Source organism: Patella vulgata, chromosome 8 (genome assembly GCF_932274485.2).
Source record: "Patella vulgata chromosome 8, xgPatVulg1.2, whole genome shotgun sequence".
Lineage (NCBI taxonomy): Eukaryota > Metazoa > Mollusca > Gastropoda > Patellidae > Patella > Patella vulgata.
Genome location: NC_065886.2, coordinates 2119051 through 2141481, shown reverse-complemented (window position 1 = coordinate 2141481; position 22431 = coordinate 2119051). Strand labels below are relative to the sequence as shown.

Below are 22431 nucleotides of genomic sequence, written 5' to 3'. Positions count from 1 at the left end.
TATTTTAATCGTCTGGGCACGCGTCAACTGTTTACAGCTGACATGTCAATTCGTAATCACTTGGTTTAACACATTAACAAAATATATTTATATTCAAAATTCATAGCCTGAGATTTTTCACATGCCTAGTAGGACGGGGGAAATATTTTCTGTCATTTTTACCATTATTATTGATAAAGAGAAATAAAATGAAATCGATAGACTTGTCTGTTTTGAGGTCTGCTGTTTCGAACTCAATTACAACCACGAATCACGAATAAAAAAGGATCTAGGACAACAAATTACGACATTTATCGATCTCGAATACCCGTAACACCAAATACCCCTACTAAAAACATAAAGTTCCTTTAAAAGGCCGAATTGTTTTTATCGATATTTGAATGATTACGAAAACTGTGAAGTGTAGAACCCACTGATTACGGAATGTCTGCCATCTTTCTAAAAACTATTGTTAGTAAATAAAAAGGAAGAAATAAATGTGCGAGTTCATTTCATGTGCATTCACATTGCATTTTATGATATAACACATACTTTCTATTCTGGGGACGTATGCAATTTTATTCACGTGATTTGCTTTGAAGGAGTGCTGAAATTATAAAACGTAGTGACTCATTCATTCGTTTCGTATTTAGAGTCCAGCACCAAACAATAGGGATCATTTGTTATTTCAGATATGTTCGCTTATTTCCGTTTCCCGCCACTCGATACCTACGTTATTTAGGACATGCATTTTAAATTTGCTGATAAACCAGTTTAGTTTATACGAAGGAAGGATATTTTAAATGTTTATTCTATCGTTTGTTTCCGACATGATATCCCAATTATCACAATAAATTGACTGGTCCCCTCACATGTTGGTAAGACGACGCCATATTTATTTTTAGGCGCGATCGAGTGCCATCTGGTTAAAACCAATTAACACTAGTTACAGTCAGAAAAATCCAAATCAAACAATGATTCACGAAGCACTATTAAGTGTAGGCTGAAACGAAAGTAAACAACATATTCCTTGTGCAATTCATAGGGTAAGGGTCCCAGGGACAGGGTTTTAAATTTTATATTTTTGAGACGAGAGTCAGAATTAGAATATTATTGCGTTTTATTTATAGAAATGAGGAAATGAAAAGAGAAAGTCAAACATTTCATACATCATTTCTGATTTTAGACTTAGTAGTTTAGTTTTTAAATTATTATGATCTTGGATGTGCATATAAAACTGATCAGGTTTAATGAAATTGGCTTTCCAATTGCATGTGATCAACATTTTTGTGATAAATAATAAGGTTATTTTGAACAGGATGATTATATTCAAAATCTAATATGTACGGTAACAGACATTGCCTGAGAACAGAACAGAACAGAAAAGTGTGAGAATTATTTTCATTGACATCATTTGATAAGACGCGTAATCTCGCCAGGAATAGGATGAGATTTGATAGATGGGTTGTTGGGAGGACATTTGCTCGCTAACCGGAGACCCCATGTTTAAGCCCTACATTGGCCAACAAAGTTCATCTGGATTTCTGTTTGGTCCCCCTCCTTGTATTATGTAGGGTCAGGTGGTAAGGGGCAAATACAAGGTCTTGTGTACATAGGGGTAGGGGGGAAATGGTTAGCATGCTGTGTCATACGATCTCTCATCATGGATTCGATTCCCCTGGTGTACGTGACAAGGAGTAGGGTCGCCTGTCCAATCACGTGGGTTTTCTCCGGGAACATCCGGTTTCCTCCCACTGCTAAAGACCCCTATGTGCAAGCAAACTATTAAAATAAAATTGAACCATGTGTTAGTCCCGAAATGAGCTAGCTTGCTTGTCGAGTGGACGTAAAACCCCATTTCATAAACTGATACTTTTAATTAGTTTACAAAAGTACATTATGACAATGTGCGGTGAGACCATGGGCTACTACATAATTTTCAAATAAGAGTACAAAAGGGCAGAATAAACAAAAATTATATCTGCTCCGTTTTGCCCTACATTTTCATCTATTGAAATATAACATGCTGTACATGTATCTACATTTGCTTTATCTATAATATGTTGTAATTATAAATACGGTTTCCATCTCAGAAACCACATTAAAGCATCAATTTTTATTCGTAACAAAAAATGAAACATTGATATGGCGTAATCTGTAATATCAAGTTTTGAATTTAAAAATACTTTTCCATTTTAAAAAAACAAATTAATAAAACTAAAACATCAAAAAAAAATTTTTTTTTTTTTAAACATAAAAAAATGCTGTAATTTTTTCCGCTATCAAAGTCCTATAATAGTACATTGATTGTATTATTTGTGTCTGTTATTATCTCAAAAACTGAGAAATCCAGTTTAAGTGTGAAAATAAAGCCTATACCGTGTACATCCAAGCCTATTATTAGAATAAACATATAGGCCTCGTGTTTGTGTTACCCTTGAAGTTATCGACTTTATATTGTGTGGACATTAAACACCAGTAATTAAAAATTCAGATCTTAGAAGACAATTAATATTGATAAATTGACAATATGAAGTTTGGTTATTGTTTGTGTTCGCTGTTTTCCTATATTGATGTCAATTGATGTATATTACAATGTTTTTACAGATAATATCCTAACAGTACCAATTAGTCATGTTTAGTGGTTTTAACAATACACCATGTAAGTTTTATTATCTCACTCGTAATCTCACACTTTTTCTTGTTTAAATACATGTATGGTTGAATTGTTAACACGTGCGCGGTGTATCATAAGGTCTGTCAATGTAAGTATCTCACTCATAATCTCATGCTTGTTCTTATTTCAATACATATAAGGGCGGTTACCACGTGCTTGCTGTATCATAAGATCTCTCATTGAGTCAACTGGCATGGTTACGATTCCCCGGTTGTACATGACAAGGAGTAGGGTCGCCTGTCGAACCACATAGGTTTTCACCAGGTCCTCCGGTTTCCTCCCACTGCTAAAGAACCCCATGCGCAAGAGAATTATTGAAATAAAATTGAACCATGTGTTAGTCCCAAAATGACCTAGTTTGTGTCGAGTGGATGTTAAACTCCATTTCTCTCTCTCTCTCTCTCAATACATGTATCTCACAGAAGACCTGGCACGGTAAAATTTTTAGTCCCTCTGATGGTCATAAAAATGGTTTATATAATGTTAAAGATCTCCTGAAAGTTGCAAACCGAAATAAGAGTAGGCTGTTGTAGCCAAATTTTCCCTCATAGCCCCCCTCACGGTGTATCTCCATCTTGATAAGTATACAGTAAGTAAGACAAATATATAGTTTTAAACATGTTGATGTTACTATTGTAAACTTTTCACCTTACAACAGTCATTTTGTATTTTATTTTACAGCCTCTTTTGGAAATAGTTTTGGATCAGGTAACAACATAATTCATTAATATTACTAAATTGAAATTAAATTTTGAATATAAATTAAATCTTATGTAGGCTGTATGGAATGTCCGTTAAAAACTAGATTATTTTTCAACCAATGATAATATTTTGTAAAATTCAAAGAAAGAGACACATTGTGGGTTTTTGACTGGTTATTGAACTCATGCGCTTTAGACCATAAGGTTTGTCATCAAGCCTAGAAATTAAATAAGGCACCTGTCACAGACAATGTCAGGCACAGATCCAGGCTTTGTCAGGCACTAAACCTCTGGCGTCTGTCATTTTGTCCGGCACTGATTTGTCTTTTTTATTGATATTATTAATACATGTCCGACACTAAGTTGAAAACGTCAGGTACTATTTCGTAAGTGCCTGACATTTTGTCAGGTAAATCTAAAACCGTTATTTCCTGTCCTGTCTGTCATTGAATCAAGTTGCAACACTTGTACACAACAATGAGCAGATTCACCCGAGTCCCAGAATCATCTAGTTTGTTTTGCGTGGATGTTAACCCCATCTCTCTCTCTCTTTCTCTCTCTCTCTCATAAATAAATGTTATATTTGATTACAGCTCAACCAGCTGGTTTTGGTCAAGCAGCCAATTCATCTTTTACGACTGGTGCCGGTCAAACAGGAGGTCTGTTTGGTTCCACCAACAATAATACACCAGGCTTGTTTGGTAATAAAACATCTTTTGGGGGAACGACCGGTTTTGGTGCCACCCCGAATACCAATGCAGCGGGGGGTTTGTTTGGGGGACAGAATACCCAAACAGCAGCTGGTGGATTATTTTCAACACCCAATAATAATGCAGCTTTTGGAGCAAAGACCCCAGGTTTCACGGGTAAGAATCAATTATTGTAGATTAGCAGACAATGGCACATGGGGGGAATAGATTTAAAGTTTTCTGAGAATTCTCTGTCAATTTTTCTACCAATTAGTGTAGGTGGATTAGAGAACGAACTCTCGACTAGATGCAGAAAAGAGGTTGGATTGGTCAAGTGATCTGACGCATACAATTTAGATCATAAGGCCTGTAATTGTGTTGGGGGCAGGGTATCGATCCCTAGCTTGTACGTGACAAGGAGTAGTCTCACTTGTCCAGCAATGTTAGTCCCAAAATGACCCAGTATTTGTGTTGCTCTGATGTTAAAGACACATTCCCAAGAAACTATTTATCGGGTAGTTATTTCTAATAAAAGTATGGCAAATTTTGTATATATGTGGAAATTATAGACAGACGTCATGTCTGCCCAATCTTGCAACAAAGATACTTGATTATCCGAAAAACACTCTTGGGGCAAGCACTGGGCAAAAATTCAGGGTATCATTATCTGTCAGCTTATGTGTGCCAGCTTGACTTAAGGAGCAGTTGTTATTTCTTGATCAAATGGTTAACTGTTTTTGGGAACATTGAGGTGTTTAAGCGTACAACAGGCTCTGTGATTAAACAGTAGAAATAGAAGTTGGCAGGTCATAATCAAAGAATTTAACGAGGCTTCAATAAGTTTGGTAAATGGACAGTAAGTAATGACAAATACATTCTAAAAATCGGCCCTCTTTCAATCAAGTTACGTGACAAACATTGCTTCTAAAAATAGATTTTATATACCTTGGTGTACTTCCTCGTGAATACAATAATACAATGTTTTAAAAGGGAATTGAAGCAAATTTTTGATGGATTAATTTAGTTTAAATATGTTTTTAGTCCAAATATATCAAATATGTGGGAAGGCATCTTCTGTTATATCATCAAAATCACCCAGTTTGTAGTTTGTACGCGGGAAGGTATCTTTAAAGAATTAATCTTTTCGAGTTATATGGCAAACCTAAAGTTGTACAGCACATGGAACTGTTGTACCCACTGCTGTTATCAGGTTATATAACATTCATTCATGGTATTTTGTAATAATGTAAATTAATTTTTATAGGTTTTGGTACGAATACTGGTACCAATACAGGATTATTTGGATCCAATACTCAGAATACAGGAAGTACCTTATTTGGTCAAAACACTGGGGGAACAAGTAAGTTACATAACTTTTATTATTGGCTGTTAGAATTTGACGAAGAGTAGGCGAAAAAGCTGCTGTCCACTCAACACAAACTAGGTCATTTTAGTACTAACATATGGTTCAATTGTATTTTTTATAAATGTTCTTTAGCAGTGGAAGGAAACCAGAGGACCCAGAGAAAACCCATGAGGTCGGACAGTCGAGCCTATTCCTAGCTGTGAATTGAAACCATGTCATTTGACTCAATGACAGATCTTATGATCTGAAATGCATCACTTTATACCACTTTCCCCATCCACTAGTAATTGAGGATGCTAGAGCAATATGGTGGACAAATGCTGTTGTTTCTAAATAAGATCATTCATTTTTATACACCCACATCACGTTTTTAGCTTGTGGACTCTATACATGTAGAGGTCATAATTTTTATCTGATTTAAAAAAAACGTATTATTATATCACCGTTAAACCCTAAGGACGGCTGAGTTCGAATTTCGTGAAAATCGGCCTAAAATTGACAGACAAAATGGCCGCCCTTCGTTCTCAAATAGCGTAAAAATATGGTATTTCAAGGTTGTGGACCCTATAGATTGTGTGAAATGGCACTTGTTCACCTTATTGCACTAGCATGCTCAATAATTTTATTATGTAAGTGAATTGTTATAAAGAACATGACATAATGTGATAAATGTTTATATTTTTAGAGATAATGTGATAAATGTTTATATTTTTAGTGTTCGGAGGTACAGCTCAGAGTACATCTGGTACAGTAGTCAAGTTTGAACCACCAGGTGGTCAAGATTCAATGGTCAAGAATGGACAAACAACGAGTATTGCTACCAGACATCAATGTATCACGGCCATGAAACAATACGAAACTAAAAGTTTAGAGGTATAATATACACATCCTATTTGTTGTTCTAGTAACCTTTTAATAACGCAGGGCACCGTAACTCGGTAAGATGCAGTGGCTCACTGAGTATGATCCTCGCTCGCTAAATAGGAGTTGGTCGAGAAAGTTCCCCAGGAATTTCCAGCATGTAGTCAATGTCCTTGCATGAAATATCAAGATCTAGCGTATATACTGGCAGATGTTCCACGAGATCACTTTCTATTATTAGGACCCACTGTGGTTTCCCCCTTGTCAGTGGTGCAGTTTCGGATGTGAAGAAAAACCATGTACACATTGGCATGTGCATAAAAGATCCCTTGGCAGTTGGAATTTGATAATAGTAGGTCATAGTGCCGCTGTCCGGGCAAAATGTCCCTCATAGCACACTGTATGGCGTATGCTCATCTTCATTAGCCCAGTATAGGAGCAGAACAGTAGGACGTTAAACCCCCATTTCATTTAATTTATCTATTAGAATACAAATTGACACAGACAACTGGTTGCCATAGTTACACATAGCAAAAGGTCTATCACAGCTCTCTAGTTTCATAAGCAGAGATCAGACACGATGCTTTGATTCTGATAGAAAGACTATATGCACATGGCAAGTAAAATTAGTTAGTCCTGAAATAACCTAGTTTTAATTTGAGTGGACATTAAAGCCCATCTCTCTCTCTGTTTCAGGAATTAAGATTTGAAGATTATGGTGCCAACAGAAAAGGTAAACAGCAGACGGCAGGAGGATTATTTGGTGGTACACCTGCTGCAGCCACCCAATCGTCGACAGGATTCGGTTTTAACGCAAATACAACAGGTTTTGGTGGAACAACAGGTAAATTGAACGGCAGAACGACAGATTTTTATTTTGAGGGCGAAGGCAGCAGTTACAACAAGAATGTCAAGACGGACCGATCTTATTCTATTGCTAAGATCACTCAATCTGATTGAGACAGATCCTTTCTCCTTTCATTTTTATTTATAGTTCAAAATTACATTCTACTTGTGTATCATAGGGTCTGTCATTGAGTCAACTGGCGTGGTTTCGATTCCCCGGTTGTACGTGACAAGAAGTAGGGTCGCCTGTCCAACCTCGTGAGTTTTCTCTGGGTCCTCCGGTTTCCTAACCATATGTTAGTCCCAAAATGACCTAGTTTGTGTCGAATGGGTGTTAAACCCCATTTCTCTGGGTCCTCCAGTTTCCTAACCATATGTTAGTCCCGAAATGACCTAGTTTGTGTCGAGTGGACGTTAAACCCCATTTCTCTCTCTCTCTCTCTCCCTCACATTTTACTTGTCTTTACTACACTAGAATCTGGAAGAGTTGTTATATAACCAACGCTCTGGGTTGTTGTGTCGAGTTGATATTGTGTGGCGCGCGGAACTGTGGGTAGACATTCGCAGAGATATAAAGCAAAGCAAAATTTGTATTTCCAAATAGACAACTGGTAACACTGACATTTAATTGGTCAATCGAATGACTGACATTATATGATTAAAAGTCATTTGTATGAACCCTGACATGACCTCCCAATATAACCGGTCCGATCTTCATTAGTGAAGGCCATCGAAAGTTTAAAAAACAAAATATAGATCTGTGTTTTAATCCAATTGGTTGCACATGTCTAGTTACACACCAGCCCTTTGGAAGCATAATGTCATTAAGTGAGTCTAGTTAGACACAAGCCCTTCGGAAGCATAATGTCATTAAGTGAGTTAAGATGTTGGCTCACTAGCCATGAGCTCCAGGTGTTGTGGGAGAAAGTTCATTAGGATTTTCCGGGGGTGGTTTCCCCTTGTCAGTGATGCCGGACGGATTGCCTGACAAAGTTTTGCTGTCTAGTAGTATAGATGGGACAAAAAAACGAGGTCCCATGTACACATTGGCATGCATGTAAAAGATCCCTTGGCAGTTGGAATTCGATATAAGAGTAGGCTGTAGTGCCGCTGCCGGGACAAAATTGCCCTCATAGCACACTGCATGGTGTATGCCTGTCTTCATTAGCCCAGTCAGAGCACAACAGTAGGACGTTAAACCCCATTTCATTTCATTAAGATCATAACCTGGACAACATGAGGGGGGTTGGATGGCTGAATGGTTAGCGTGCGCGCGCTGTATCATAAAGTCTGTCATTGAGTCGACTGGCGTGGTTTCGAATCCCGGTTGTACGTGGCAAGGAGTAGGGTCGCCTGTCCAACCTCGTGGGTTTTCTCCGGGTCCTCCGGTTTCCTCCCACTGCTAAAGACCCCTACGCGCAAGCGAATTATTGAAATAAAATTAAACCATATGTTAGTCCCGATATGACCTAGTTTGTGTCGAGTGGACGTTAAACCCCATTTCTCTCTCTCTGGACAACATGATAGTGTAACCATAGAAATGACTATTTGATAACCAATTGTCTGATGTATTCCCCTAAAAGTTTAATGACCCATATTGTTGTTTCATTAGGTTTTGGTGCACCAACATCATCAGGAAGTGGTGTATTTGGTCAACAACCCACCCAGGCGTCATCTACAGGTCTATTTGGAGCAAATAAATCTATATTTGGTAATACACCAAGCACAAGTAACAACACTACTGGTTTTGGATTTGGAACTACGAATACAAGTCAACCTAGTACCCTTTTCGGTGGTGGGAAGGTAAACTTTTATTTTGTCATGGGGTTTAGGGGGGAAGGGGGTTATATGGTCTTGACACATGTGCTTTAGACCATAGTGTCTGTTAACGAGTCAAGTGGTGGGGTTTCAATCCCATGCTTGTACGTGACAGGGAAAAGAAGCATTGTCTGCCCAATGTGGAAGGTTTTCTCTGGGTCCCCTGGTTTCCTCTCACTACTATAGACCATGTGTTAATCTTGAAAAATGCGGGGAGTTGGATGGCCGAATGGTTAGCGTGTGCGCTGTATCATAGGGTCTGTCATTGAGTCAACGATTGTAGTTTCCATTCCCCGGTTGTACGTGACAAGGAGTAGGGTCATCTGTCCATCTTCGTGGGTTTTCTCTGGGTCCTCCGGTTTCCTTCCACTGCTATATACTTCTATGCGCAAGCAAATTATTGAAATAAAATTGAACCAAATGTTAGTCCCGAAATGACCTAGTTTGTGTCAAGTGCACGTTAAACCTCATTTCTCTCTTTCTGAATTCACTGAATCAGCCAATGAAACAGCGTTTAACATAGATAAGAATTAACATGATGTTGGATTGCATAAAGTTGAATATTTGTTTGACGAATAAATTCTCCATTATGATCTGTTCTAGTCTCTGTTTGGAGCAACAGCCACAACACAGCAACAACCTTTATTTGGAACAGCCACTGGAACATCAACTTTTGGTGGAACATCATTTGGTGGTAATACAGCTTTTGGTACACCAGCTCAAAGTGTAAGTTCTTTGTTACAATATCTTTTGGTCGATTTGATTTCTGTAAGTGTTTTCTAACAATATCTTTTGTTCAGTTTGGTTTCGGGTCAAGGCACTTGAATATCGTGGGCAAATTGCGAAAGCCTTGTTTTAAAACTGCATAAATAACTGTCAATTATGATATTACATGATAATAATACAAACTGGTCCAGGAATTATTGTCACATTTTACTAATTTTACATCTCTCTATTTTATGTAATCTTTTACTTTATATAGGAAATATTTTATATCGTGATATACATCAGACACCTTTATTTATTTTTATTAAAGACATTATACAAGAGCTAAATCTGTCTATTGCACGTCTTTCTTTAGGCCTGAAATATTATATAAAGTATTAATTAGACATTAATTAACATGAAAAGACCATAATCAACTCTCAATGGCATCGGATACTCAAGATTTTAACTAGATTAGAACGGTTCACCATTTAAAAATGAGGAAGCGAGGCCAAGTCTCGAATATACCTGAGCCGTGGTTACCACAATGCACACATCTTGTTAAAACTACAAACAGTGATAACTTGGTTCAGAATGAAGTAATTTGAATGAAATTTTCAATATTTTCATTTTACATTATCTATTTTTGAGCTATTATAGCAAGAATGGTTAGCTCTTTATCTAAATTTTAAATAATGTATCTTTAATAATTACATGGATTCAATAATATATTTAACTAGTATGGTGTATTTCTGTATATTTTTAGGCAGGTAATCTATTTGGTAATAAACCTGCTGGATTTGGTACAACAACTACAGCCTCTACAGGCTTATTTAACAACACCAGTAGTAATCTATTCGGAGCTAAACCTGCAGGAACTGCTACAATAGGCTTTGGTAATGCTACTGCCACTCCAGGATTCGGAAGTAAGTCTTTCAAATTATATACACACATGGTGTGGTTTCCCCTTGTCAGTGGTGCAAGATGGAGGGGCCTGACCAGGAACAGTGACTAGTCGTTTGGATAGGACAAAAAACTGGGGTTCTGTGTACAAAAAAGAACCCTTGACAGTTGGAATTGGGAATAATTTCCCTGGCCACACACTGCATGACGTAAGCCTTTATTCACTGGCCCAGTCAGTGTAGAAAACTCATGGAAAATTGAAAGTAGATAGAAGACTAAACTGTAACCTGGATATCATTTAATCTTCATTCAATTTCAAATCTTCGTTTGAAAAATTTGTAAAAAAAAATGTCTAAAATTAGCCAAAATCATTTAATTTGTAATGTTGCCCATTATACCATTTACAGGCATTTAATTTCTCGACCACCCAATTGATGTATAATCATCTTTTAGAGGCATTTAGTAACTGGATAGAGCAATAAACTATAACACATACTTATGGAAGAACAATTACTGATTTATTTGGGCGACGTTTCTTGCTTGAAAACGTTGAGAGAATACTCTTCGAAACGTCGCCCAAATAAATCAGTAATTGTTCTTCCATAAGTATGTGTTATAGTTTATGATGTATAATCATTAAGTTTTTGAACAGTAGACGGGAAATTAAAATGCTTGTAAATTGAACACTTGTTAGTAAGATTTACTAAACTATGTCTCGATACTATTCGGATTTCTAGCTAAAAAAAAAAGATATCTAAATGTCTTATTTGTTTACTCCAGACACAGCAGCGACGGGAGGATTGTTTGGTAATAAAACGGGTTTTGGTGCTACACCTGGTACAACAGGTTTTAACGCAGGCGGCAACACGTTTAATCTCGGTGGTTTGAACGCTGCCAATACAGGAGGAATGTTCGGTAATGCACAGAATAAACCAGGCTTTGGTTTCAATTTAAATAATACTGGTACAACTAACACAACCACGGGTACGAATAACTAATTAATTATTCTTTTAACTTTCTTAAATTATGGTAGATAATCCAGGTTAACTTTACACAGACTTTTTTCGTTACAGCCATTAAAAAGTACATAATATATAGATAGAACTGAATGACCATTGAATACCGCTGGGGGTATTCAATGGTTCAAGAGAGTGTATCCCTGCGCAAGTATTCCACGAGGGATAGCGAGTTGAATGCAATAGGCATACACTTGAGTGAACCATTGAATAACCCAAGCGGTATTCAATGGTCATTGAGTTTTATTTTTATTCTATAACTACAAGCAAATCTCAAAATACACTGTACTATCCAGATTATCAAAAAATTTGTTAAAATTCATCATAGATTCCGCCCTTTTTTCTTTCTTTTTTACAAAAATTGTGGTTGCCAAGTGGGGACGTCATTAGAGTTTGATGTAATTCTGATAGTGACGTCATTTGGGACAAAAGTAGTACGTGTCCAAGCCATTGAATACAACCATAGTTTATTCAATGACAGTATTCAATGGCTGTATTCAATGATATTTGCTTGTATTTGCATGTAGTTATAGAATAAATGACCTCATTGAGGAGACGTTCAGGTATATTAAAATGCCATGCTGTATCCGTAACTTCAAAACCAGACGAAACATCCCTGTATTCCAGTCTACCCAGCTGTAAATGGGTACCGGTAGGATGGTGTATGTATTACACAAAAAACTGTTGCGCTCAGTGAAGCAGCATATGTTGGGGGTCTTTCTAACATTTAAAAAGAGTTCAGGGGTAAAGGGAGGTAATCAGGCTTTACCTGTATCCTAGAGACCGGGATAGTAATTGTGTCGTGCTTTGAGCATAAACTTAGTTTGTGGATATAGTGCATTATAAATATGCACATTATTATTATTATTATTAAAGATCATGACGGTGCTCAGATAGACTTTGGGAATTATCTTCCTAAAATAACTTGATGTGACAACGTGTGGACAGAGCTTTTGCTATTGTTGCTGTGGAATGATGGAGATTACTCCTAGTTCAACTTCTTTCTCAAGTCTTCAAATTCTGCTTGAAATTTTATCTTTTCACATACAAAAACTAATGAAATTGTTCTTTGTGACAGGATTTGGAACGGGTCTTGGATCAGGACTTGGTAATTTTGGTGGAAATACATCAACACTTGGAACGTAAGTTTATCCTCAATATTTAAATACTTGATCTGTTACACTCAATATTTAATTATAGTCTGTTATATTTGATATCTAATTACTCTGTCTGTGATACTTTTTTAATTGGGTCTTTCACATCCGATATTTATTGCTCCAAGATTACACTAATCACACTTGGAACTAAATTTTCTGAAAAAAAGCTACTTTGATCTTTTCTTTTATTTTATTGGGTAAATATCAATCTCTATGAAATGATTTTAACTTTCTACCAATATTAATGCAATATAATTGTACTCTCAAACTAATTCTGTTTGAGAAAAAGGCATCTGTAGTGAAAGTTATGTTTTTTTGTTTCAGTAATACTGGATCTACAGCTAGTAACTCTATGTTACAACAACAACTATTGGCTGTAGCTCTCAGTCCATATGGTGATCATCCTCTCTTCTGGAATCTAAAACCTGTAAATTTCTTTTTTAATCTCTTACGGATATCAAATATCTTCATTTTAAACACCATTATTATACTTTTTAGGTTTAGAATTTTTTGAAAAACTTGAAATCTGATTTGTATAGATATTTTTGCAGAAATAAGCATTTAAAGCTTCGAAGATTTTTGCAAAATATTTACCAAGCTTTCAAAGAGCAATAAAATTTGACTGTATTTCAGTAAATAAACTTGAATTATTTGAATAGAAAATGTGATCGCGTAAAGTGTATAGTTGTGTTGATAGATGTCATGTATATAATTAGCTATATTTTAAAAAAAAAACTCTAAAAAACAAGCAATTTGAAATTAAAATAATTGTAGGTCGTAGTATACTTCCTTCATAGCACACTGATGGTGTATGCTAGTCCGGATGAACTTTCTCGGGACAATGCAGGGATCGAACACCCGACCTCCGGGCTAGCGAGCCAGTGTCTTACCCACTTAGCCACGTGATCCCCAACTAAATAAAGAAAAACACATCTATGAACATCAGCGAATGCTCAATTGGGATCATGTGTTTTTTCGCATTTTCTTAGTACGCGTCACACTGGTTGAGAATCCGTGTCCTAGACAGTAGGACATTAAACACCATTTCATTTTGGTCTGAAAGTAAATTATTATAATATTATATATTTTACAGACGGGTGCTAAGAAGGAAGATGTGTTAAAACCAACTAATCCTACAGCACAACGTGCCGCTCTCATGACATCCTCACAATACAAGGTCAGCCCTGGACCCACGAAAAAAGTTAAACCAAAATCTCTACACAATCTGTTAAATGGTGGCAAGGTAAATATTATTTATTTATTGTTTACACAACAGGAATAAATGGCCATCTGGGAAGTATTATTAACAACAAACTAGTTGTTATGCTACTAGTCCAGAAGAATCATAGCTGTTTGGATATTATGTTGTATGAATAAAAGGGTGGCCAAATAGTCTAATGAGGGCTCTTTAGATCATAAGGTCTGACTTCAGTCACCTTGTGGGTTTTCTCCAGGTCCTCTTGTTTCCTTGGGGGGTTGGGTGGCTGAATGGGTGGCGTGTGCGCGTTTGTGCATTGTATCATAAGGTCTGTCATTGAGTCAACTGGCGTGATTTCGATTCCCTGGTTGTACGTGAAAAGGAGTAGGATAGCCTCTCCAACCTCATGGGTTTTCTCCGGGTCCTCCAGTTTCCTCCTACTGATAAAGAACCCTATGCGCAAGCGAATTATTGAAATAAGATTGAACCCTATGTTAGTCCCGAAATGACCTAGTTTGATTCAAGTGGCACAGGGTTCCCGCGGTCCTTGAAAAACCTTGAATATCCTTAAATTTAAAATTTCATTTTCAAGGTCTTGAATATCCTTGAATTTCGCGGAAATAGGAAAATATCCTTGAATTTCAGTTGAGATCCTTAATTTTGTTTCAAATGTCTTCAATTCCTTTTAAATATGAGATTATAACAATAGTTGGTAATGTTTTGGTTATTTTTAAGATGAAAAATTGTAACTTTAGGCTAAAAAATGTCCTTGAAAATTCTTGAATTTGACGTATATTTATCCTTGAATATCCTTGAAAAAATGTTTGATGAAGCCGCGGGAACCCTGTGGCATGGTTTTGAGCCCCTACGCCAGGTCCTCTGGTTTCAATTCACGTCTATAGACCCCTATACTCAAGTGATCCTTATCAATACTGTATGTTATGTTATGTTGTAGGCCCAGTTATTTGAAGGATTAGGAGACGATGATTTTAGTTTTGGTAATGATACGTTTGTTCCGAGGAAGAGTGTCAAGAAATTGGTATTAAAGAAGAATCACGATAATGATGATAGTTCTAGTAACGTGACATCACCGTATCCTAGCAACATATCAATTAATAATGATACCAGTCCTACATCAGGACCAGTTAAACGGTACGGTTGAATCTTAATATTTTATACATAATACCATGCATTAGACTAATGTACACGTTGGGTGGCTGAATGTGCACTTAATGTCATTTGGTTAAGTGATGTGATTTTGAAATCCCTGCTGTCGTTGGTTTTCTCTAGGTCTTCCGGTTTCTTCCCACTGCTAAAGACCCCTACGCGCAAGCGAATTATTGAAATAAAATTGAACCATATGTTAGTCCCCATTACTCTCTCTAACTGATAAAGGACACCTACATGAATTATTGAAATAAAATAGAACCATATGTTAGTCCCGAAATGACCTTATTTGCATTGAGTGGGTGTCAAAAACCATTTCTATCTCACTAATTGAAGCTTTATAGTTTGTTGTCGTGGGTAGTGTGGTCATAATGGGGGGAATTAATCAGTAAAGAGTAAATCAAATTCTGTGAATGTGTTTATAACAGATGTATATTTTATAGGTTATATCCTGTGAATGTGTTATTACAGTATATTTTATAGGTTATATCCTGTGAATGTGTTAATACAGTATATTTTATAGGTTATATCCTGTGAATGTGTCTATAACAGTATATTTTATAGGTTATATTCCGTGAATGTGTCTATAAGAGTATATTTATATATTTTGTAGGTTATATCCTGATTTAAGTATTTCGTCTGACTGTTCTATTATACCATCAACACAGAAAATAACAGATCCTATAGCTCAGTAAGTTATATAACACATCCTATAACTCACATCCTTTACAACCAACATTATTTTTATAAGACGTTTCCTTTGTGACCGGTTTCATATTAAGATTCTGTCTTATGATGATTCATGCACCACTCTGTTAAAACTAGTGATGACTCCATTTTACACCAAACCAAGTCTGAAGACAGATATTTTCAATATTTCACTACTAATTAATTTTACAAGCATTCAAATAGGGCACCTGTCACAGACAATATCTGGCACAGATTCAGGCTTTGTCAGGCACAAAACCTCTGGTGCCTGTCATCAATTTGTCCGGCACTGATTTGTCCTTTTTATTGATATTATAATACATGTCCGGCACTAAGTTGAAAATGTCAGGTACTATTTCATTGGTGTCTGACATTTTGTCAGGTACATCTAAAGTCGTCATTTCCAGGCCTGCAAATGTTTGATGGACTAAATTTGTGTAAAATTTCAAATTTGGCAATGTTGGCAACATTCTATTGTCTTTTAGTTAAGATGATATTTGAAATGAACCAGTTGGGTGTCTAAAAGGAGAAATTTATCCCAGTTAACCGTGCTATGGCCTACTATTATCTATTTGTTTTGTTTTTGATATAGGACGATAAATTTGGAAGAAAGTGATAATGGAAGAATTCTAGATTCCCAGAATATCATCCGATCTAGAAAATTGATGGAACCTATCAATAGAGGTTCACAGAAAGAGTAAGTTATCATATAACAAAAGATCGGTCATTGAGTCAAGTGGAATGGGTTCAATCCCAGTCTTGTATAGTACAAGGTATAGGCTTGTCTGCCTAGACTTGTGTTCTTACTCCAGTTTACACCCTAAAGACCCCTACGCACAAGTAAATCCTTAAGATAAAGTTGTACCATATGTTAGACACGAAGAGAATGATATTAAAATCTCTCTCAGAATGAAAACTCAGAACTCCATTTATTGAAAGTAATAAACAGGGCTTGCCACGAGACGCGAGCAGTTGCTCGCGCTCGCTCTGTGCTCGCGTAAATCTACATTTACGCGAGCGGTTCGTTGCTCGCGCAAAATTTTAAGAAAACCCTGTAAAAAATAATCAAAATATTGACAAGTTGATTGCCGAAACTAAACCAACAATGTCAAAAACTTCATAAATTCGTCTGTCAAACTTAGATTCACCCAGCTGCACGCGGCATTTCCTCCTTAAATTTGATTGGCTAAAAAGTTACTCAGCACTCTTGTTACTAAAAATACACTTTAGACCTGAACGTTATGACTGGTTTTCCTACGAACACCAGTAACGAACGCGTGATAATCGAGTCTAAAGTAAAGAATTAGGCATTAGGCATTCACGCTAAATGAACACGTTTCAAACTAATATTTATCGATATTTCCTATTTTATCAGAACTTCGGTTTTTATTCCATTGTGCAGTCGTATAATTTTCAATCTAAGCGTAATAATGGCCAAAGGCAACCTGATTGCCCTATCCACATTTATTTCGTGGGGTGAAGAAATCCATACGGAAATTGGTTTTAATAAAGAAGAGTACGTATGACTGTTAAAAACAGAAAGCGATGGTCACACATGTTTACTGCAAACTTTGTGCCAGGAATAGCAATTTTCTTATGATTTTAAATTGAAACAATGTTACAAAATGTGTTTCACGCAAACAACATTTTGCGTGAGCAATTTTTATTGCTCGCCTTGCTCGCCCAAACCTAAATTTGCGTGAGCAGTCATCTGCTCGCCATCAATTTATTCGTGGCCAGCCCTGAATAAAGAAAAAATGTCTCTCCTGTATTTACAGTGCAAGCAGTCTGGATGATACTATCACAATATTCCAGAAGCCCAGATTATCAGGTGAAACTAGTACAGAGTTAAATGAGACACCGACATCCAGTGATAGATACAATGGTATTAGAAACTCGATAGAAGAACAACAATCAGATGATGTGAGTTATACATTTATATTCAAATAGATAAAATGGCAATCCAGGGAACCATGGTGACTCGCTAACCTACCTGTCCCGTATTCAATCCCAAGGTTGGCAGAGAAAGTTTATATGAATTTTCTGGCATGGTTCCAGTTTGGGAGTGTTGCAGGACTTGAAGGCCTGGCGACAAACAGCATAAAGTCGTTTGGATGAGACGAAACACAGGGGTCCGTTACACCTTTAACGGTTGGAATTGGAAATAAGACTAGGCCATAGCGATATAGCACTGTGTATAGCATACATCTGTCTTGATTAGCCCAGTCAGTGCACAGACATAAGATATTAAACCACATTTCATTTCACAAAATGGCAATCTATTGACAAGAAATTGAGTTGTATCAGAGTTGCAAATGAAATGGTGGTTTAATATTCTACGTTTCTGCATCAACAAGGGTAATACAGACGGGCATACACAATTGGGTGTGCTATGACCGTTCGGACAATAAATAGTCCCTGTAGAGGTGGGGAGGGGGTATATATATCAACAACAGTTATTTAGAGCCACTTTACTATCATGCAGTCTGGTTAAAGATGTACTAGATAATAAAAAATAAAATATTGAAAAAATTTCATTCAATTCTGAGCCCCGTTTTATAACTTCTTGAAAAAATAGCGTGGATTATTTATTATCATAGCAATGGCACTTGACAACAGAGACTAAGTCTCGATTATTCAATTTTAGCTCTAACCTAATATATCTTTAAGTTTGTTGTTCAGGGATTGTTTTTCATTTGGATATTTCATGATTTTTTTTTTTATTTTACAGGAGACTGATTACGAGCCTCATCCAGCTGGAATAGTTTTACGACGTCCTGGATATTTTACTGTCCCATCTTTAGACGAGCTGTGTGACAACGTGGACGATAATGGTGAATGTATAGTCGAGAATTTTACCATTGGTCGTGAAGGTTATGGAAGTGTTTTCTTCCCTGGATTGACCAATTTAACCGGATTAAATCTTGATGAAATTGGTAAGAGATTGATCTTTATTTATACATCCTTTATGTGACAAGAAGTCCTTTATTTTACAAGAATTCCTTTATTTTAACCAAATGTGTTCTCTTTATATAGTTCAGCAATAGAAATCTATTGTTTCAGTAGTCTCCTGTCACAGTCCTGTGTTTTTCGAGATCATGCATGAAAAAAAAAATAAAGATTTATCCTTGAAATCAGTTTTTCGTTACCACAGTGTCCTGACATTCTTACAATAATTGACTTTATTAAATTAAAATTGATTGTAAGACATGGACGTCTGTTTTGTTATAAATGTTATAAAAGTGTTTTGTCTGTTTTCAGTTCATTTCCGTCGTAAAGAAGTTGTAATATACCCTGATGATGATGATAAACCACCTCTAGGGGAAGGCTTGAATAAAAAAGCAGAAGTAACGCTGGACTGTGTCTGGCCTGCTGATAAATCAACCAGGTCACCTATAAAGGTTTGTACCATTAAACAATATTTTTTCTCCACAAGGGAGTAGGGTCGCCTGTCCAACCTCGTGGGTTTTCTCTGGGTCCTCCGGTTTCCTCCCACTGCTAAAAACCCCTTCACGCAAGTGAGTTATTGAAATAAAATTGAACCATGTGTTAGTCCCGAAATGACCTAGTTTGTGTCGAGTGGATGTTAAACCCCATTTCTCTCTTTCTCTACAATGGAGTTGGGTGGCCGAATTGTTTAACATATGAACTTTAGATCATAAGATCTGTCATTGAGTCAAGTAGCTTGTTTTCGCTTTCCCTGCTTGTACATGACAAGGAGTAAGCTTGTCTGTCCAACCTCATAGGTTTTCTGTGAGTTTCCTCCCACTGCTACAGACTCCTACATGCAAGCGAATTATCAAAATAAAAGTAAACCATATGTTAGTCCTGAAATGACTTAGTTTGTGTTGAGTGGACGTTAAACTTCATTTCTCTCTCTCATAGTTAAAATAGACGACATCCAAGAGAAAATAGTTCTATAACACTGTTTTATATTGTTTCAGTCTGTTGAACGGTTAACGGCTATGAATTATCAGGAGAAGATAGAAGAAATAACGGCTAAAATTGGCGCCAAGTTTATCGATTATAGACCCGAGACTGGTTCTTGGGTATTTGGGGTAAGTTGGAGTTTATAGATATTGGATCGAAATACCTTCCATAGCAGTCATTCGTATGGTACCTAAAACAGAGGTCCCATGAATATATTGGCATGGACGTAAAAGATCCCTTGGCAGTCGGAATGTGATAGAAGAGTAGGCTTGTGCCGCTGTCGGGGCAAAATTTCCCTCATAGCACACTGTATGGCATGTGCCAGTCTTCATTAGCCCAGTTTAGGAACAGAAAAGTAGGATGTTAAACCCCATTTCATTTTTCTATTATTAGAATAGCCTCTGATACAAATTGACACCCTATTTTCAACATTTTAAGAAGAGTTACTGTTGAGTTAAAGTTTTTTCCCTCAAGTAATGATAATGTAGAAATGTATCAAATACATCAATAAAAACTATGTGCACAGTTTTGTGTTTCTGGATCAAAGATAATTCTCATAAACAGGGATTGAAAATTGAGTAAATTCTTAACTTAAGTCTGAGAATGAAGTCGTACCCAAGGGGTTTTACTGGCAAGTGAAATTAACACAATAAATTTCAAATTAATTTACTTTTCTCTGTAGGTGAAACATTTCTCCAAATATGGTTTGGTTGATGATTCTGATGACGAGAATACAACAGAGGCCGAGAAAAAACAACTGAAAACGGCTCAAACCAATCAACAACTTGTACAGGTAATTACCTAGCTGTTTATAACAAGCTGTATGATTGGATGAAAAGTGACCAGTGTGAAAGGTGCCTAATGTATGATCCCGCAAACCAAATAAGAGGCCGTCAATAATTGGTGGAAATCTCTGATGGATTATGGGAAATATTTTTGTGTCTGATAATTCATGAGTGAAGTTATTAAAATAACTGTATGAAATTATATTTTTATTATTTTGGTGGTTGTTGAATCTGTTTTAAGATACGTTTCTACGATAATAATTTGATCAATTCAACACACATTGCCAATAAATATTTGTTTTTATGTAAGAATCACACAAACTATTACTTTTCGTCAGCCATCGTTTGTCCAGTTGTTCTGGTGCATTGTACATAGCAGCCATGTTGATTGTTAGCACACTTTATTCTATACACGGAGATCCATATACTTCATACTTCGAGAATAGATCTCTGTCCTAAATGGCCGCCATATCCAACAACTGTTCTGTAATATGGCCCTATGCCGATTCACATCTGTTATACACACAAAGACTTATTAAATCTTTTTCAATTATATTTAATGAAAGCAGAAAATATACTTCTCAAAATATACTTAAGTGTTTTTGAGTAAAATTGTTGATTTAGGAATTCAAATGTCTGACAAGTTGCTTACTGTCATCTCTCAAGCGGAACAATTGTAGACGGCGAAAGGTTAGAATGGACACTTGTTTTAAATTCTACAAAGAAGCCAAGTTCATTTCTAAAGCACTTACCTGCTTTTGTTGATACTTGTCACCATAACATTTGTTGGGTGCCAGCTTGAAATGAAATGTTTTTGGCAACAAATGTATTTTTCTGGATGTTGACTACGATTGATATAAATATTTTATTTTGCTGTTGTTTTAAATATTTCATGTACATTTGTTGATTCTAATGTTCTTACTTTATATGTACATATTATTGTATAAAAGATTCAGCTTGACATTAATCGCACCTATTGGGACATATTGGTCCTCCATGCTAGAATAATCGGATCCAGTCTTCTTATGTTTATTATAAGTAGGCTACATATTTAATATAGAAGAAAGCAGTCATTTCTGGTTATTTTTAATAAATGAATTTTTGAAAAAAAAAAGAGACGTAAGCTGTAAACTTAAATGTCTGCCAGAAATGTTGCTGACGGGCCCTTCAGCATGTAAAGCTGGCCCTGTTTATGATATGTACTATTGTTATTGTTAATTCTGTTCAATGTGGTATAATGTAATATTTGTTCAATTTATTTATATTATTATGGAACTAAATATTTAGATATTATAGCATGTTTTTATTTTGCTAGATTTTGATTCTAATATATACACTGACATCCGATTAAAAACTATACCAAGAAACAAAGTTTAGTGAGAGTTGTTGTAATGGCCTTCTCCGTCCAGTCAGTTTTCATATTCTGCTTCATGTCTCATAAACCATTCCAAAATATCTTTATGAGTTAGTAAACACATCATACAGTTGTAGTAATCATTATTATTATTATTATTACAGCATATTTATAGTTCACCCTTTCATATAACATGTTAAGGGGCACTTTACAAAGTGACAATATAATCATAAATAAACAACAAGATTATGGACATGTTAATGATTGTATACAGGTGGTTTAAAACTAAAAGATCTCTGTAAGAGACTAGTTGATTGAATCTATTGTTCAATATTGTCTCACTCTTAGTATAGTTTATCTCGGACGTCAGTAATCTTATATATATATTTTATATAACCTACTGTGATATATATATTATAATGTTTGATTTATATCCAATACATGTCTACATTTGTCTTTGTACATCAATAAAAGTCTGGATTCAAGAATATATATTTTAAAGTTTATTAATTTACTTGTGTTTAATTACAGAAGCATTATGGCAGAATAGATAAAGGGTTGACTATTCTCA

At 36.0% G+C, this 22431-nt stretch overlaps 1 protein-coding gene across 2 annotated transcripts in view; it reads left to right on the top strand.

The window, feature by feature from the left end:
- The first annotated feature begins 869 nt into the window (after positions 1 to 869).
- LOC126830214 (nuclear pore complex protein Nup98-Nup96) overlaps positions 870 to 22431 on the top strand; it is a 43726-nt gene continuing 22164 nt past the window's right edge. Inside the window, exons 1-22 of one of the 2 annotated variants that reach the window (XM_050560549.2) lie at positions 870 to 1025; positions 2587 to 2641; positions 3338 to 3364; positions 3951 to 4223; positions 5311 to 5406; positions 6128 to 6285; positions 6970 to 7117; positions 8732 to 8922; positions 9541 to 9663; positions 10409 to 10568; positions 11326 to 11529; positions 12640 to 12703; positions 13043 to 13145; positions 13812 to 13961; positions 14872 to 15068; positions 15697 to 15774; positions 16384 to 16488; positions 17570 to 17714; positions 18523 to 18727; positions 19053 to 19192; positions 19736 to 19849; positions 20404 to 20514. In XM_050560549.2, coding sequence (XP_050416506.2) covers positions 2614 to 2641; positions 3338 to 3364; positions 3951 to 4223; positions 5311 to 5406; positions 6128 to 6285; positions 6970 to 7117; positions 8732 to 8922; positions 9541 to 9663; positions 10409 to 10568; positions 11326 to 11529; positions 12640 to 12703; positions 13043 to 13145; positions 13812 to 13961; positions 14872 to 15068; positions 15697 to 15774; positions 16384 to 16488; positions 17570 to 17714; positions 18523 to 18727; positions 19053 to 19192; positions 19736 to 19849; positions 20404 to 20514 — 2820 coding nt within the window. In that variant the 5' untranslated portion in view covers positions 870 to 1025; positions 2587 to 2613. Of the gene's footprint in view, positions 1026 to 1064; positions 1368 to 2586; positions 2642 to 3337; positions 3365 to 3950; positions 4224 to 5310; positions 5407 to 6127; positions 6286 to 6969; positions 7118 to 8731; positions 8923 to 9540; positions 9664 to 10408; positions 10569 to 11325; positions 11530 to 12639; positions 12704 to 13042; positions 13146 to 13811; positions 13962 to 14871; positions 15069 to 15696; positions 15775 to 16383; positions 16489 to 17569; positions 17715 to 18522; positions 18728 to 19052; positions 19193 to 19735; positions 19850 to 20403; positions 20515 to 22431 lie in introns of those variants that run through there. The other variant, XM_056102720.1, reaches the window with a different exon arrangement.